The 15,393-nt window shown below is 42.7% G+C and overlaps 1 protein-coding gene across 8 annotated transcripts in view; it reads left to right on the plus strand.

Annotated features, from left to right (window-relative positions):
* Positions 1 to 15,393, plus strand: part of TMPRSS7 (transmembrane serine protease 7) — a 35,390-nt gene that overhangs the window by 6,222 nt on the left and 13,775 nt on the right. For 4 of the 8 annotated variants that reach the window (XM_035274462.3, XM_035274455.3, XM_035274456.3 and 1 more), the window contains 8 exons: positions 1,142 to 1,209; positions 2,276 to 2,469; positions 3,834 to 3,872; positions 4,598 to 4,826; positions 7,269 to 7,399; positions 8,449 to 8,561; positions 11,658 to 11,764; positions 13,908 to 14,044. In XM_035274462.3, coding sequence (XP_035130353.3) covers positions 1,142 to 1,209; positions 2,276 to 2,469; positions 3,834 to 3,872; positions 4,598 to 4,826; positions 7,269 to 7,399; positions 8,449 to 8,561; positions 11,658 to 11,764; positions 13,908 to 14,044 — 1,018 coding nt within the window. Of the gene's footprint in view, positions 1 to 1,141; positions 1,210 to 2,275; positions 2,470 to 3,833; positions 3,873 to 4,530; positions 4,827 to 7,268; positions 7,400 to 8,448; positions 8,562 to 11,657; positions 11,765 to 13,907; positions 14,045 to 15,393 lie in introns of those variants that run through there. The other 4 variants (XM_035274460.3, XM_035274459.3, XM_035274461.3 and 1 more) reach the window with 2 other exon arrangements.

The raw sequence follows: 15,393 nt of genomic DNA on the forward strand, positions 1-15,393 counted from the left end.
GTGCGTTTGGGGGGCAGCGGGGGATGGAGCTGCAGGGGACCACAGGTGTCACAGGTGAGCAGGGTTTAGGGAAGTAAAGGGTGGGGTAGACAAAGGAAGCTGTCAGAGGAAAACATGAAATTTTGCGCATCTTGGCTATAAGATAGAATTTCTCCCTCCGCCCCCATGCTCCAATGTGGAAAAAAAAAAGCTCTCTCAACTTTTTTTTTTATTTTATGGATAAAATCTTAATCTTATTCACTGACCAGAATGTCATGTGGCATATGACTATATACCAATGATTTCTCAAATTATCCCCCAGAGGTGGGTGTTTTGATTACCGCTTGGTAGGTGAGAGGAAAAGAAAACAGCAACCGCGAAGGCCAAACAGGGTTAGCCTTGTTCTGTGTCGCACAGTGAATTTAAACTCCTCAGCTCATAGTTTCCACTACACTTTGTAATTTCTAAGGGTTAAAAACATTGTTTTTGTAATCATGGGCAATTATGTAGGTGGTTTTCAAATTATGTAGGAAGGGGATACCAGAGAAGATGACTTGGGAGAAGAGAGTGCGTGTGCTTTTTAGAAATGCTGGATGAGGGCCAAGAAGGTAAATCGATTGAAATAGAACTCTCCTTTGAGACCAAATGACGCAGTTTGGGAAGGGCTAGGTCCCTTCCCTAGAGTTTGTTCTGAAGGGGCTGGTAGACTTGGCTGTGGGTACCACTCGCCCCCTAGTGGCTAACATGGGAATGTGTCTTTAAGAATAGTCAACGCTGGTGCCCTGATAGAAAAGACGTTGGGTCCGACACTGTACTGTGAAAATGTGCTTAAATGAGTCTGATTTCCTAACTGTGGAGAAAATTAACCTCTGGGATGGGAAGAATGCAGAAGCTAAGCTTGCATTTAAAGAGAGCAATAAATGAGTGAAGGTCACTGATTCTTCACAGATAGCAGAATAAAAGTCAGTCACCCGAGATGTTTGCAGGAAGTAAGAATTTATTTGAATTCAAGAAATAATGTCTGGTGTGGGATTAGGGGCCTTTATTTTGAGGATGACACTTCTCCTTGTTGACCGTCAGAGCCTGGGCCTACAACATGTAAGATACGGTAAACGGAAGCCGAGTATGAAATACTTCAGGTGCCTGGACTCTTCTTTTTCAGATAAACCTGGTTTACACAACATCTGCTTTCTCCAGATTTTATGAGCAGTGTGTTGTTGCAGATGTCAGGTAATGCATGTCCCTCGTCTTGGGATTTCCATGTTCATTGCTTTAAATTCCATTCAAAGCTATGAAAAGGCTGAGATTCCACCATTCCCAAGTAGCTTCTTGGGGCTGTATGAGCACAGCTAGTGACCCAACTCACTGCCCGGCTTTCATGCTGTGTTTTTGCTCTTTATCCACCAGATCCCTACTTTCTCCCCACAGCTAGAATCCCAGACCCCTATAGCCGCGCTGCTTTGCAGAATGGCCATAAACTTGTCTATCATACCGGGTGGAGGGTGGAGGCAAAATAAAGCACAGACCATGATTTCTTAATGTTCAGTGAAAAACTGGTCACTAGCGATCTTCTGAGAAAAAGGGGGTTTGTGGTCAAATAATTTTTAGAAAAGATTGTATATTATATTATATCCAACCCCACCCACTCCCAATATCTGCAGAGTCACATCCACTTTGACATATAAAAACTCAGAAGTCTTGAAGAAAAGCAACTCGATTCGTTTCCTTAACCTTCCATTTCCTGCAGAATACCATCTTCTGTTCCTTTCATAAAACATGGCAGTATTTATGCCATGAGGAGCTCAGGCTCTGGGAGCAGACTGGAAATCAAAGTGGGCTTAATTACTGGATCTGCTGCTAGATGTGTCTTGGAGTTGTATTTGGCCTCAGTTTCCTCCTATAAACTGGAATAATAATAGGACCTTCTCATTAGATTGACTGGAATAAAGCAGATTTAGCACAGTGCCCTGACATGGCAGAGCATCAAACATTCTAGTGGTTTTATATTTGAATGGCAGTGAATCCTGATTGATATCCAGAGAAATAGTATATTCTCCATGGAGATGCAACTGTACAGTAATGGTTTTAGATTTGGATCCAATACAAAGGTCTGAATACATATTACATGATGCTGTCCTTTGTCCATCTCGCTAACAGAAGTCAATGACTGCCTAAAGAAGGGCACAAGCTTCGCTGAAGGATGTGCTAACCGGCCTTACCTTGAATCTATCAGCTGGGTGCTGGTTCTCTATAAAGTCCTGTGAGGTCCCTGACGATCTCTCTTTTTTCGTTATAGCAGCAACAACAAGGGTGGCCTCCTCGTCCACTTTTGGATTGTGTTTGTCATGCCACGTGCCAAAGGCCACATCTTCTGTGAAGACTGTGTGGCCGCCGTCTTGAAGGATTCCATCCAGACAAGCATCATAAATCGGACCTCTGTGGGGAGCTTGCTGGGCCTGGCTGTGGACATGGACTCTGTGGTGCTAAACGGTGATTGTTGGGTAATTCCTTCCTGCAGCACTCCTGTGATTAGGATGCTGCATTATCCTAGATGAGGCATTATCTCCCACAGTCCGGGTAGTGCAGGGTTAACTAAAGACACTGGAGCTACGGTAGTAACAGAAATCGCTAAATGCTCTATACAGCGATTGAACAGTAGTTTTGGAAACAATATAGGCACGAAATTGAATTTGTTACTGTGTGCCTCTACCTACCTTTACTCAGGTCATGCATCGTCACACCACGTCCCCAGAGAGCAAAGTCCTAGGCAGGGAAGAATTTTGCTGAGGTTTGCCTTGTGACTTGACTTACCCAGACGGAACTGTACCTGCACTCTGCCACGCTGCCCAGCACTGCACACAGCTTGCTTCACAGGCCCAAGTGCAAATGTCATTGTCTGCCTCCATAGTAAAATGGTTTAATTGCTGGTTTCTCTTGACGTAAATTTTTGATAAAAATACACATATGAATACATGTTATAAACATGTTATAAATATATGTGTATGTATACATATATACATATAAGTACACATATGATATAGATACATATATGTTATCTATACAAGTATATACATTATATATACACACACACATACACTAGGCATATGGTAGGTGGCTGATAAATATTTGTTAAATAAATGAGAAATCTTTAGAAATACTGTATCCCATGTAGTATTTCATATATAGGACTAATATCATATTTGTTTGGTGCTTTTTTACCTTTGAAACTATTTGAAGCTTGCAACTACAATCTCACGGACACAAAGGTGAAGAGAACAGTGTAGTGAAGTCTGTACCCTTTGTTCAGCTTCCACAACTCTCAACCCACAACTGTTGTATTTCATCTCCAAATACCTAAACAACTACCCATTCTTGCTGGATTATTGTAAAGTAAATCCAGGGCCGGGCGCGGTGGCTCAAGCCTGTAATCCCAGCACTTTGGGAGGCTGAGGCGGGTGGATCACGAGGTCAAGAGATCGAGACCATCCTGGTCAACATAGTGAAACCCCGTCTCTACTAAAAATACAAAAAATTAGCTGGGCATGGTGGCGCGTGCCTGTAATCCCAGCTACTCAGGAGGCTGAGGCAGGAGAATTGCCTGAACCCAGGAGGCGGAGGTTGCAGTGAGCCGAGATCGCGCCATTGCACTCCAGCCTGGGTAACAAGAGCAAAACTCCGTCTCAAAAAAACAAAACAAACAAAAATAAATAAAAATAAATAAATAAAATAAAGTGAATCCCAGATGTATTTGATTTCTTTTAAAGAAGGACTGAAAATAATTTTTGCTAAGCAAAATTCTACCAAAATGAACTAACGAGATTCACGTCTCTTCCCTGTGTACTTTTTCAATGCAGCTGGGCTCCGGTCGGATTACTCGTCAACCATCGGATCTGGTAAATTCTTTCATGTGGTTCCCCTCCCCCCAGGTTAACACTGTTTTTGGCTGTAATTTTCATTTTCTCATGATGGTATTTGTTATTGCTTTTTAAATTGCAAGTGACAGAAACGCATTTAAACTGGCTTCGGCACAAAAGAAGCTTGACTGGTTCATGTGAGTGGGACATACATGGAGTGCGGTGGCCTTGGTCATGGTTGAGTCTAGGATTTAAAATAAAAATCTCATCAGAGCTCTGCATCTCTGCCTACTTCTGTGGGGGCTTCCTTATCAAGTGTGCTCTCCACTGTGGTTGCAACAAGGACCACCAAGCAGATCGAAACTTAACGATCTCTCCCTTTCTCAACCCTGGTGAAAACACCACCGGGCATGTCCCGACTGGGCTTGCAGAAGTCCTGGGACTCTCATTGTCTGGGTTGGCTGACACACCTATTCTTGAAATGACTTCTTTGATTCTGATTGGCCAGCCTGGGTTATGGGCCCACCTCTGAAACTAGGGGTGACTTTAACCCCAACCAAAATATATGGACAGGGTAAGGGTAGTTTCTAAAGACAAAATCCAGGGCTGTTGCCGGAAGGCAGGGAAATGGACCTAGGCTGGCAAAGGCAGCATCTGTCCTTCACATGACCTTTTGCTCTTTCCTTTCTCTGTAAAGATTTCTAGAAAAGTCTTTCGTTTAAAAAAAAAAAAGAAAAGAAAGAAAAACGGTGCTGTCTCCACAGACGAAGGCTGCTCTCAGGACTTCTACGCAGAGCATCTGTCTCTCCACTACCCCCTGGAGATTTCTTCAACCTCGGGGAGGCTGATGTGTCACTTCAAGCTGGTGGCCATAATGGGCTACCTGATTCGTCTGTCAATCAAGTCCATTCAAATCGAAGCCGACAACTGTGTCACTGACTCCCTGACCATTTATGACTCCCTGTTGCCCATCCGGAGCAGCGTCCTGTACAGGTGTGACGCGGGCCCTCTTCTTGGTGGCCAAAAAGAGTTTAGACAACCTCTGCTTTACGGTATCTGCGTCCCCCTGGATGTTTTGTTTTAAACGGCTTTTTGTGTGCCCTCACGAGGTCAGGCTGACCTACTTAGCATCCCTCATACTTAGTACCCTCGCCGTAGCCTATCAGGTTCAGTGTCTGTTTTCCACTTGTAGCAGATGTCAGTACAGTGAGAACTTCAGCCAATACACCTGAAATATAACAGATACGTTAATTTTACATTTATTGAAATAACAGTGAGAATAAATATCCTATGATGATTGCATTGCATTGGTAAACAATTAAATTTTTTTCTAGTTACGAAGATAACTCGTTTATTGTAGAAAATTAGGGCAGCGGAAACAGTATCATTACTTCACAATGTCATTATTCAGAACAAATTTCTGTTATCTTTTAGCATAAGTCTTTTCATTCATGTATACGTAATTACACGCCCATATACATACCCTAGTATCTTTTGCTTAATAGTAGATATTTATTTATGAGTGCTTAATATTTGATAAGCACTTAATATTTGATAAGGCCTAATTCAAATGAGGCCTTATTACAGAATTATTTATTACTCGCTGTGCTAGAAAGGCACATAAACTATCCTATTATTTTCGACAGTGTCTATGGACGTATGTAAGAATGCTTTCCGTGTGTGTGTATTTATATTTTCCTGATGAATGTGAATGTTAAAGATTCAAACACAATGAGGATACGCAGTGAAAAGGTGGCCGCTGTTGCCCATGACGCCATCATTTTCAGCTCACTTTCATCCTTTCAGACGTATTTAGTTATCTCCTTTAACCCTCAGCACAATGCCACGAGGAGCATAATTATTGCTACTGAGGCAGAACAGGGTCTGGAGGCAGGGAACTGAAGGCCAATTTGTGCGGACTTCCTAAAGCTGATTCCCCAAGACCGGGGGCGGGGGTCGGGAACCTAAGACCAATTAACTAATTAAGCTGAGCCCTGTCCCAAAAGGAAAAGCCCTATCACCCCACAGGCTTCCGCCTCTGCCACAGCTCAGGCGGAGGGAAAGCGCCCTGGGCTGGCCTCGGGCCAAGCACCAGCAGTCCCTTCATCTGCATACAGTGACAATTCCCCTCAGCCTTTAATTAGCCGTGGACCAAAGCCTTCATCCTGGTAAGGGGAAGCTGATAGGGACCCCACAAGGACTACTTAAAACCCAGAAGCCGGGCGCGGTGGCTCACGCCTGTGATCCCAGCACTTTGGGAGGCCGAGGAGGGTGGATCACGAGGTCAAGAGATCGAGACCATCCTGGTCAACATGGTGAAACCCCGTCTCTACTAAAAATACAAAAAAAATTAGCCGGGCATGGTGGCGCGTGCCTGTAATCCCAGCTACTCAGGAGGCCGAGGCAGGAGAATTGCCTGAACCCAGGAGGCGGAGGTTGCTGTGAGCCGAGATCGCACCATTGCACTCCAGCCTGGGTGACAAGAACGAAACTCAGTCTCAAAAAAAAAAAAAAAACAAAAAAACCAGAAAAGTTTGTAACAGTCTGCGAGCCGCTCGCTCCGGCCCACTCCTACCTTGCTGAGTGCTTTAATAAATCCCCAGTTTCCTTTCTCGTTTCTGTGTTTCATTCCTTTGTTACTTTGTACGTTTTGATCAATTCCTTTTTCTTTTCTTTTTAAACATAGTCTTGCTTGGTCACCAGGCTGCAGTGCAGTGGCGCAATCTTGGCTCACTGCAACCTCTGCCTCCGGGGTTCAAGCGATCTTCCTGCCTCAGGCTCCTGAGTAGCTGGGACCACAGGGACGCACCAGGCCCAGTAGTGGTGTTTAGCATGGTTTCACCATGTTGGCCAGAATGGTCTCGATCTCTTGACCTCGTGATCCGCCCCCCCCCCCCCCCCCCGTGGCCTCCCAATGTGCTAGGATTACAGGCCTGAGCCACCACGCCCAGTCTCAATTCTTTTTTTAAAAAGCCAAGGACCTGGGCAACTCACATGGCCTGACTTCTGGTGACACTACTATCACATAGAAGAGAAACTGGTGCTTACAAAGATTTAAGCCCCGCGTTTTGCATCCATTTAAGTGATGGAGCTGAATTGTGAATCCACTTTTCCTTAGGGCAGAATCTAGGACCTTGGCCATTAGATACATGACTTTTCCACCGTATTTCTGTTCCAGGAGCATCCAGTGACAGCCACCCCACATAATTCTCCGGTAGAGGTTCCTACACAAAAATGTGTTTACGTTTTCTGGCTCTGTAGTGCCCTGTGGCTACTAATGGATGAGGATCTGGTTGGGGGAGACTCCCAAGAATTGAACGGATGACCCAGGAAATGCGTGGAGTCGTTGTGAATGGAGACCCATCCCTTGAACAGGAAACCCATTTCTCAAATAACGTACTATCCATGTACTTCTGTTTTCTTATCTGCTTTCAGAATTTGTGAGCCCACAAGAACATTAATGTCGTTTGTTTCTACAAATAATCTCATGTTGGTGACATTTAAGTCTCCTCATATTCGGAGGCTGTCAGGAATCCGGGCATATTTTGAGGTCATTCCGAAACAAAGTAAGTCTTCTCCAATCGCAGAGATGTCACTTTTAGAAATGTTTGTTATGATAGCCTGTTCCTATCTTTCTGGAGGCTGTGCTGGGACTCTGAATAAGGGTCCAGTCAGAAGAGAGAGACCATATTAGTTATTTTGAAAGGATGAACTAAATAAGAACTATTAACATAGTATGAAGGTGTTAATAAAGTAACTCAAAAGGCAAACAGGACATGAAGAGAAATGTAAGGTATCATGGATGTAACACGTGCAGGAAGCAACTGTCATCCCTAGGGCTGGGCGAACAAAGGAAAGAGGTCAGGATTATTACAGTTTAGAGCTTAGAGGAAAGAGTATGTGGGATGAAACTCGGGCCTCTGAGGAGGGGTTGCTGTTCAGCTGTTGCTGGTGTCACTGAGTTCAGAACTATGTTTTCATTTTGTTTTATTAATTTCTTTAATGTATTATCAGTCATAATTTTATTTTATTTCCTTTATTTCTTTCTCTCTTTTTTTGCAATGAAGTATTGCTCTGTCACCAGACTGGAGTGCAGTGGTGTGATCTCTGCCCACTGCAATCTCCGTCTTCTGGGTTCAAGCGATTCTCCTGGCTCGGCCTCCTGAGTAGCTGGGATTACAGGCACGTGCCACCACGCCCAGCTAATTTTTTGTATTTTTAGTAGAGACAGGGTTTCACCATGTTGGCCAGGATGGTCCTCAATCTCTTGACCTCATGATCCACCCGCCTCGGCCTCCCAAAGTGCTGAGATTACTGGCATGAGCTACAGACCAACCTCAGAACTATGTTTTTAAAGAAAGTGATAGCATCCTGCAGATATGCAGCCAAAACATATCATTTGAAAACAAATATAGAATTTGAGAATAAGTATTTTAGCTATATATCTGTGGGGTGCTATTTCTTTCTTCTGAAGAAAAAACCCCAAAAGTTTAAGAAATGTATAAAGCTTGTTGATCAAGGAAGTGTGCATTAGTAATAAAATAAATGTATGAAGCGTATTTTTCCATGATCTCACAGCTGTGAATCATTGTGTGTCACTGGGTATCTTTTTCAGGGTGTGAAAACACAGTGTTCGTGAAAGAAATAACCGGCTTTGAAGGGAAGATTTCAAGTCCGTATTACCCGAGTTACTACCCTCCAAAATGCAAGTGCACCTGGAAATTTCAGGTAGCCTAGTTTTACCAGTGACTTAGAAAAATGCTACTGCTCTATTTTTAGAGCAGAATGAATTTCATGACATTAATTTTTTAATTACAAAAAGAATATTGCTTAATTTTATAAAATTTTGGTATTATTGAAATACATTATTTACAATGCAACACTGTTCTGTAATTTCAACCCTCTGCCCATAAATGACCTGCTCTTAGCAGACTGGGGCTTGTTTCTCAAATTAATTTTATTTGTATGAAAAGGCAAAGGCATTGTTGAAGGTTCAAACAATCATTTTATTATGATAGAGCACATTTATCAATTCTTAATTACTTCATCACCAGCATTGTAATAGGAATAATAATAAAATTATGAATTGGATTAGGCAATGCAGTTAGCACTTTGTATCCACAGGTTTGGCACCTGTGGATTAAACCACATATCAAAAAATTTTACAAACACACTATAAAATATAACAACAGCCCGGGCGCGGTGGCTCAAGCCTGTAATCCCAGCACTTTGGGAGGCCGAGGCGGGTGGATCACGAGGTCAACAGATCGAGACCATCCTGGTCAACATGGTGAAACCCTGTCTCTACTAAAAATACAAAAAATTAGCTGGGCATGGTGGCGCGTGCCTGTAATCCCAGCTACTCGGGAGGCTGAGGCAGGAGAATTGCCTGAACCCAGGAGGCGGAGGTTGCGGTGAGCCGAGATCGCCCCATTGCACTCCAGCCTGGGTAAACAAGAGCGAAACTCCGTCTCAAAAAAATAAATAAATAAAAATAAAATATAACAACAAAAAATAATGCAAGTAAAAGCCAATACAGTATAACAACTATTTATATAGAATATGATCGTATTAGGTATTGTAAGTAATCTAGAGATGATTTAAAGTATAGGAGAGGATGTGCATAGATGACATGCAAACACTAAATAATTTTATATAAAATACTTCAGTAGCTGAGAATTCAGTAGCCTGGAACCAACCCTTCACAGATGCCAAGGGACAGCTGTATATGTTTCAGTTGTATAAGCAAACCAGAGTGCAAATGTATATGAAATATCTATCTCTCATTATCTATCTCTCCTTCTGGTGTTTGACAGGGCATTTATGCTTTTCAAAAAAAATCTTAGTAAACTATTTTTTCTTTTTCCACCTATAGTATCACATGGAGACAGGGCAAAGTGTCACCTTTGTTCATTCAGCCTATACATATAAAATCATTATTGTGTGGCATAGCAATTTAGATGAATTAGATGCAAGTGGCAAGCAGCATGTGGTTTTTTTATTCAATATATTATTGAATGACTACTTTGGGCCAGGCACTCAGGCACGATTCTGGACACTGGGGAATCCATAAAATCAGACACACACACACACACAGAAGCAGCCCTGCTCTCACGGAGCTTACCTTCCAGTATGGGAAGGCAAGTCGTACACAAACGAGATAAATACGCGTAATTTGTGTCATAAAGATAAAATGCTATGGAAAAGAGTAAAGTGGGGAAGGGGGTTCTATAGCTTGAACTGGGGGTGGGAGGTGTGGGGTAACAAGTTAGGTGTTTGTTGTCTTAAACGGGATGCCCAGGGAAAGTCTTGCTGACAGGGGAACATTTGAAAATAAACCTGAAAGATGAGGGAACTAACCTTGTGAATGGGATAAGAATGTCGCAGGCGAAGGGAACAACTGAGGCAGGGACTCTGAGGCAGGAGCGTGCTTGATGCATATATGTTTATTTGTGCATAGTGATAAATCATTGAAATAATTTCATTACTCTACCCAAAACTGTAAGGTGGTGTCAATATCTTGATGGCATGTATTGTTTGTTTTTTTTTTGAGATGGAGTTTCGCTCTTGTTACCCAGGCTGGAGTGCAATGGCGCGATCTCGGCTCACCGCAACCTCCGCCTCCTGGGTTCAGGCAATTCTCCTGCCTCAGCCTCCCGAGTAGCTGGGATTACAGGCACGTGCCACCATGCCCAGCTAATTTTTTGTATTTTTAGTAGAGACGGGGTTTCACCATGTTGACCAGGATGGTCTCGATCTCTTGACCTCGTGATCCACCCGCCTCGGCCTCCCAAAGTGCTGGGATTATAGGCGTGAGCCACCACACCTGGCTGGCATGTATCCTTAAATTTAAAAAATAACTATTAAAAACATTTCCAAAGTGATTAGGAGATAAAGGTGCTGGACCCTTTCACTGCCAGATCCTCAAGGCTTCAGGGTAGCAGAAATGCAGGGCCTCAATGACCAGAGAGTCTGAGCAGGAGAGGGCAAGTTTGTCCTCCTTGGTGGTATTACATATATGCAGACTACTCCTTTTTTAAAAGTGGCCATGAAGCATTCATAAATTTGATCACAAAATTAAAAAAATTTAAAGCACTATAAATGACACTGTTATTCAGTTAAGAGAGAATTTTAGAAAGCTTGAAAATGGATGAACCCAAATTTAACTCTCTTAAATGTAAAAATTCCTTGAATAATTCCTGGGTGAAAGTGAAAATCAAACTAAAACTTGACGTCATATCAGACATAATACACACGTATACCACAAAACGCAACAAATAAGTCAGTTGCATAGTGTGTGTGTGTGCGCGCGCGCATGTGCTTGCTCATACACATAGGCAGCTTTCTCTTTTGATGTCTTCCAAGAAGATCGAGGGGTGACTCACTAACAGCCTTCAGAAATACTGAATTTAATATGAAGAGGATGCTGATTCATTTCTCCTTTATCTAAAGAACCTGAATCATGCTTTAAATCAACGGTGTCATTGTGATTATTAAAAGAGGAAGATGTTTACACTCATTACCAAAGGGGTGTTTTTAAAGTTAAGTTCGCACTAACAGAGAGAAACTGAAACCCAGAGATACTGATATGTCCTAAGTCAGCCTGCTCCACCTGGGACTGGCAGCTGCTCCCTGAACACATGGCTGTCTGCGTCCTTCTTCACCAGGTTTCTTCTTCATCCCACTTTGTTCAGGAGAACTGGTTCACTCCACCAAGGACCACAGAGCACAAGGAGTGGTGACCTTAAAACAGCGAGCCACAGGACTGAGTCAATACATCCTTGGCTTGAAGCGTTTTTTCTGACTTAATGTTTGTTTTTGCAGACTTCTCTATCAACACTTGGCATAGCACTGAAATTCCATAACTATTCAATCACCAAGAAGAATATGAAAGGCTGTGAGCATGGATGGTGGGAAATTAATGAGCACATGTAAGTGATTTTCATATGTTAGGCATCTGATGAAAGGTTCATAGCTGCGTGTTCCTTGTCCTCAAAGGGTTTGCACTTTACCATTTACAGATAGGGAAACTGAGGGATATAGGAGTTATGTAACTTGCTCAAGGCCATGCAGCTCATAAGTAACTGGGGCAGGATTCACACCCATGTCTTAGCGCTCCTGCCCCACCACTGCTCTCTGCTGCTGGGCTACAGATGTGTGTATTCTACACTTCACAAGAGTATTAGGCAAATGAATTTTTCAAGTCCTTGGATCCATGGGGGAATATAATACATTGGGAGTTTTCTGGTTTTAAAAAAAAACAGTTAGAGAGCATGAACCAATTGTGTGTGGTAGGAGAGTCTCTGTTGGCCTGGCTGGATCCTGAGGCTGGAAAATGGGTTGAAGCTAATCAGAAATCGAGGGACTTGGGGTCAGAATCAATCTACTCGGCTCTGGAACCGACCCACTAGGTGCTTCCTCCCACTGTTAACTTGTCTCTTACTTGTTGTTGTTGATTTGCTTCTAAATCTATGACAGATTAAATAGGCACTCAATTGAATAGTTCTCTTTTTTTTGAGATACAGTTTTGTTTTGTTTTTCTTTTTTTTGACAAGAGTTTTGCTCTGTCACCAAGGCTGAGTACTGTTGTGTGACCTTGGCTCACCGCGACCTCCACCTCCTGGGTTCAAGTGATTCTCCTGCCTCAGGCTTATTGGTACCCAAATCTTGGTGCTACTTACTGGTTATTTGAACTTTAGGAAGTTATTTCACATCTTTATGTGTTAGTTTCCTCACTTACCATGTGTCTGTCTATAGAAACTGATTCTTGCTGGCTATCTCCAGTCTCTCACTTTTGAAACTTGCATTTCATAAGCCACCATCATGTCTCATCGCATCCTCTCCCCTTTAAACTCCTGCCCAAGCGTGTGATCTCTTTCCTCTTGATTCCCCTTAACATGCCGAGCAAGGCTCATCTCTGTGAAGAAACGCTACTAAGTGTCAATGGTGAACATAAAGAAAATCACTATGAGATTCAGATAACATATAGTCAGCATGTTTTTAAGAGCACAGGATTCTGATCTCAAGATGGCCAACTCTGGCTTGGCTTGGCTTTCAGGTGCCTCTCGCTCCCAGTTAACCAGAAGGACATCTGCACTTGCCATATCTTCCTCATATCTCAGAAGTTGTTCTAACAGCTCATCAGTTCCTGTACTTCAGCCAATTTCAGAAGACCTTTCCTGAATAACACATGAATGCTTTCCTCCTTTCGTCCTTAAAATCATAGATTATCTGTGCTCCTGAATGCCATGTCTGCTCCATGGAACATGCCTGTTTCCCAAGTGCTTTGGGGCACTGGAGTGATTGGCATCACAGGTTCCAGTGGAGGTCGTTACCCCCAAGCCTGTGTCTGCTGTCTCCCATCAAGCTTGCGGGTTTCACCGTGGGAAGAGCCTCACCCATACAGGGCGGTGAACTAACTTCCAGGCCTGCAGTATAATAATGCTGCACGCTGCACTAACCACAGTGCTAATGCCGTAAGAATTACTAACAGCAGGGATATTTTTCTCAAAAGGATACTGGGGGAGGGGGCGGGCATTAGGTGATGAGAGATAAGAAAAAAAATCAAGGGAGGGAAATATTGGAGACAGATACATTAATTCTTTGAACTTTTGCCAAGGACAAGCCCTTATGTACAAATAGGATTTCAATTTAGATTGAAATAATGTTATCTTTTGCTTTCAGTCTTGCTGGAATTCTTTGCGTATTTTCAATCTGAACAAGTGGACTTCAGTTTCCTTGGCAGAGAGGCTTGTGGACAAAAGCAGGCAATTCTTGTGTTACACAGGTTTTCACACTGTAAAAGGAGAGAGGACTGGAAGAATTAAATCCATATTTCTTTGGCCCATAAGTGTTGGTGAGGAAAGCAACAGGTCAATGGTGCTATTATTGTTCTATTGGGCAGAGGAGAAAATAGAGAGGGCAGAAGTTACTAGACTGACTGACTACCATTGTCTCTACCGTACGCGTCTCTGTTTGTGGAAACCAAACAATCAAAGTGTTAAATTCATCCTGAATAGAACCGCAGCAACGGAACCTCCAGCTGTGTGTGCTCCCTGACTCTTATCTCCTCAGGTACTGTGGCTCCTACATGGATCATCAGACAATCTTTCGAGTGCCCAGCCCTCTGGTCCACATTCAGCTCCAGTGCAGCTCGAGGCTTTCGGACAAGCCGCTTTTGGTAGAATACGGCAGTTACAACATCAGTCAACGTAAGCCTGGGATCACTTCCTTAGAAAACCTTAATAATACTTACATGGAGGACAACATTTTATAATTCTAAACTGTGAGAATTTAAGAAGTGAACACTGCTTTATTTCTCCTATTTCCTTTTACATACTTATTTTTATAATAAATAAACAAAAAATGAGTATAAATAATATATAAATAATACATAATATATAAAATATATGATATATAATATAAATACTATACAAAATTACATCTTTATTACTACTCTACTTTATTAAAGAAATAACTTTTAAATGTTACTGATTTATAGTTGAAAAATAGTTTCTCACATTATTCCTTAAAGACAGACATTTATTGGTTGGTTGTTCTTGCTAGCTGTCATTCTCTGTAAATATGATGCTCACAGCAGCATACAGCGGGTCCAAAGCCAACACTAGTAAATGTGACGCTCACAGCAGCATACAGTGGGTCCAAAGCCAAACGAGTCACTCGCTTTGGCCTGTGCTTGCACAGGGAGAGTTGTTTGCTGGAGGGAGTTCAAATATCAGTCCTCAGAATGTTGAGCTTGAAATTCATACTGAAAACTACTGGAAGAGTGGCCAGGAAGGGCTCAATAGGAAGGGCAATGTGTGAGGGAGTCATTAGAACTGCAGAGAGTGGATAATGACATGCTCAGGAAATCTGTGGCCCATTTTAAGAGGGGAAAAGTAAAGGTTGCTCACTGAGGAGTCCACCAGGATATGACTTCAGAGAACATTTCTTTAGACCATACCATTCTTTGCCAATCCCTAACAGGCCTTGTCCTGGATTCAGAATGTTACATCTTGAATATCAGAGTATTGCAGTTTCCAGCAGAGTCACAGGTAGATAAGTAAACTGTTTTATTTTTAATTGTTTTTTCAAGCCATAACTATTTTCCAGCATCTCATCCACTCCATCATGTGCCATTGAAATTGCATTTGACTTGACCATACACTCTCCCCCATTCTTTTGGACAAGAGGAGGAAGGATTTATTTATTCTCTAATGTTTATCTACAAGCTCAGCATGAACGTTTCAATATCAGGAATGAATCTTGAATCAGGGAATGGATCATTGATCAGAAGCCTGGTTGAAGAGGAAAGACTAATGGACAGGGAGGTAGGGGCAGGGGTCTGGGTTTGCAGACAGTCAGTAGTCTCTCTAGGACCAATGTGTTAAGAGCAGTGTTTACCGATATGTCTTGGAGCACAGCTCACTTGAAAATGTAATTTAAGGGCCGGGCACGGTGGCTCAAGCCTGTAATCCCAGCACTTTGGGAGGCCGAGGCGGGTGGATCACGAGGTCAAGAGATCAAGACCATCCTGGTCAACATGGTGAAACCCCGTCTC

This window comes from Callithrix jacchus, chromosome 15 (genome assembly GCF_049354715.1).
Source record: "Callithrix jacchus isolate 240 chromosome 15, calJac240_pri, whole genome shotgun sequence".
Taxonomy (NCBI): Eukaryota; Metazoa; Chordata; class Mammalia; order Primates; family Cebidae; genus Callithrix; species Callithrix jacchus.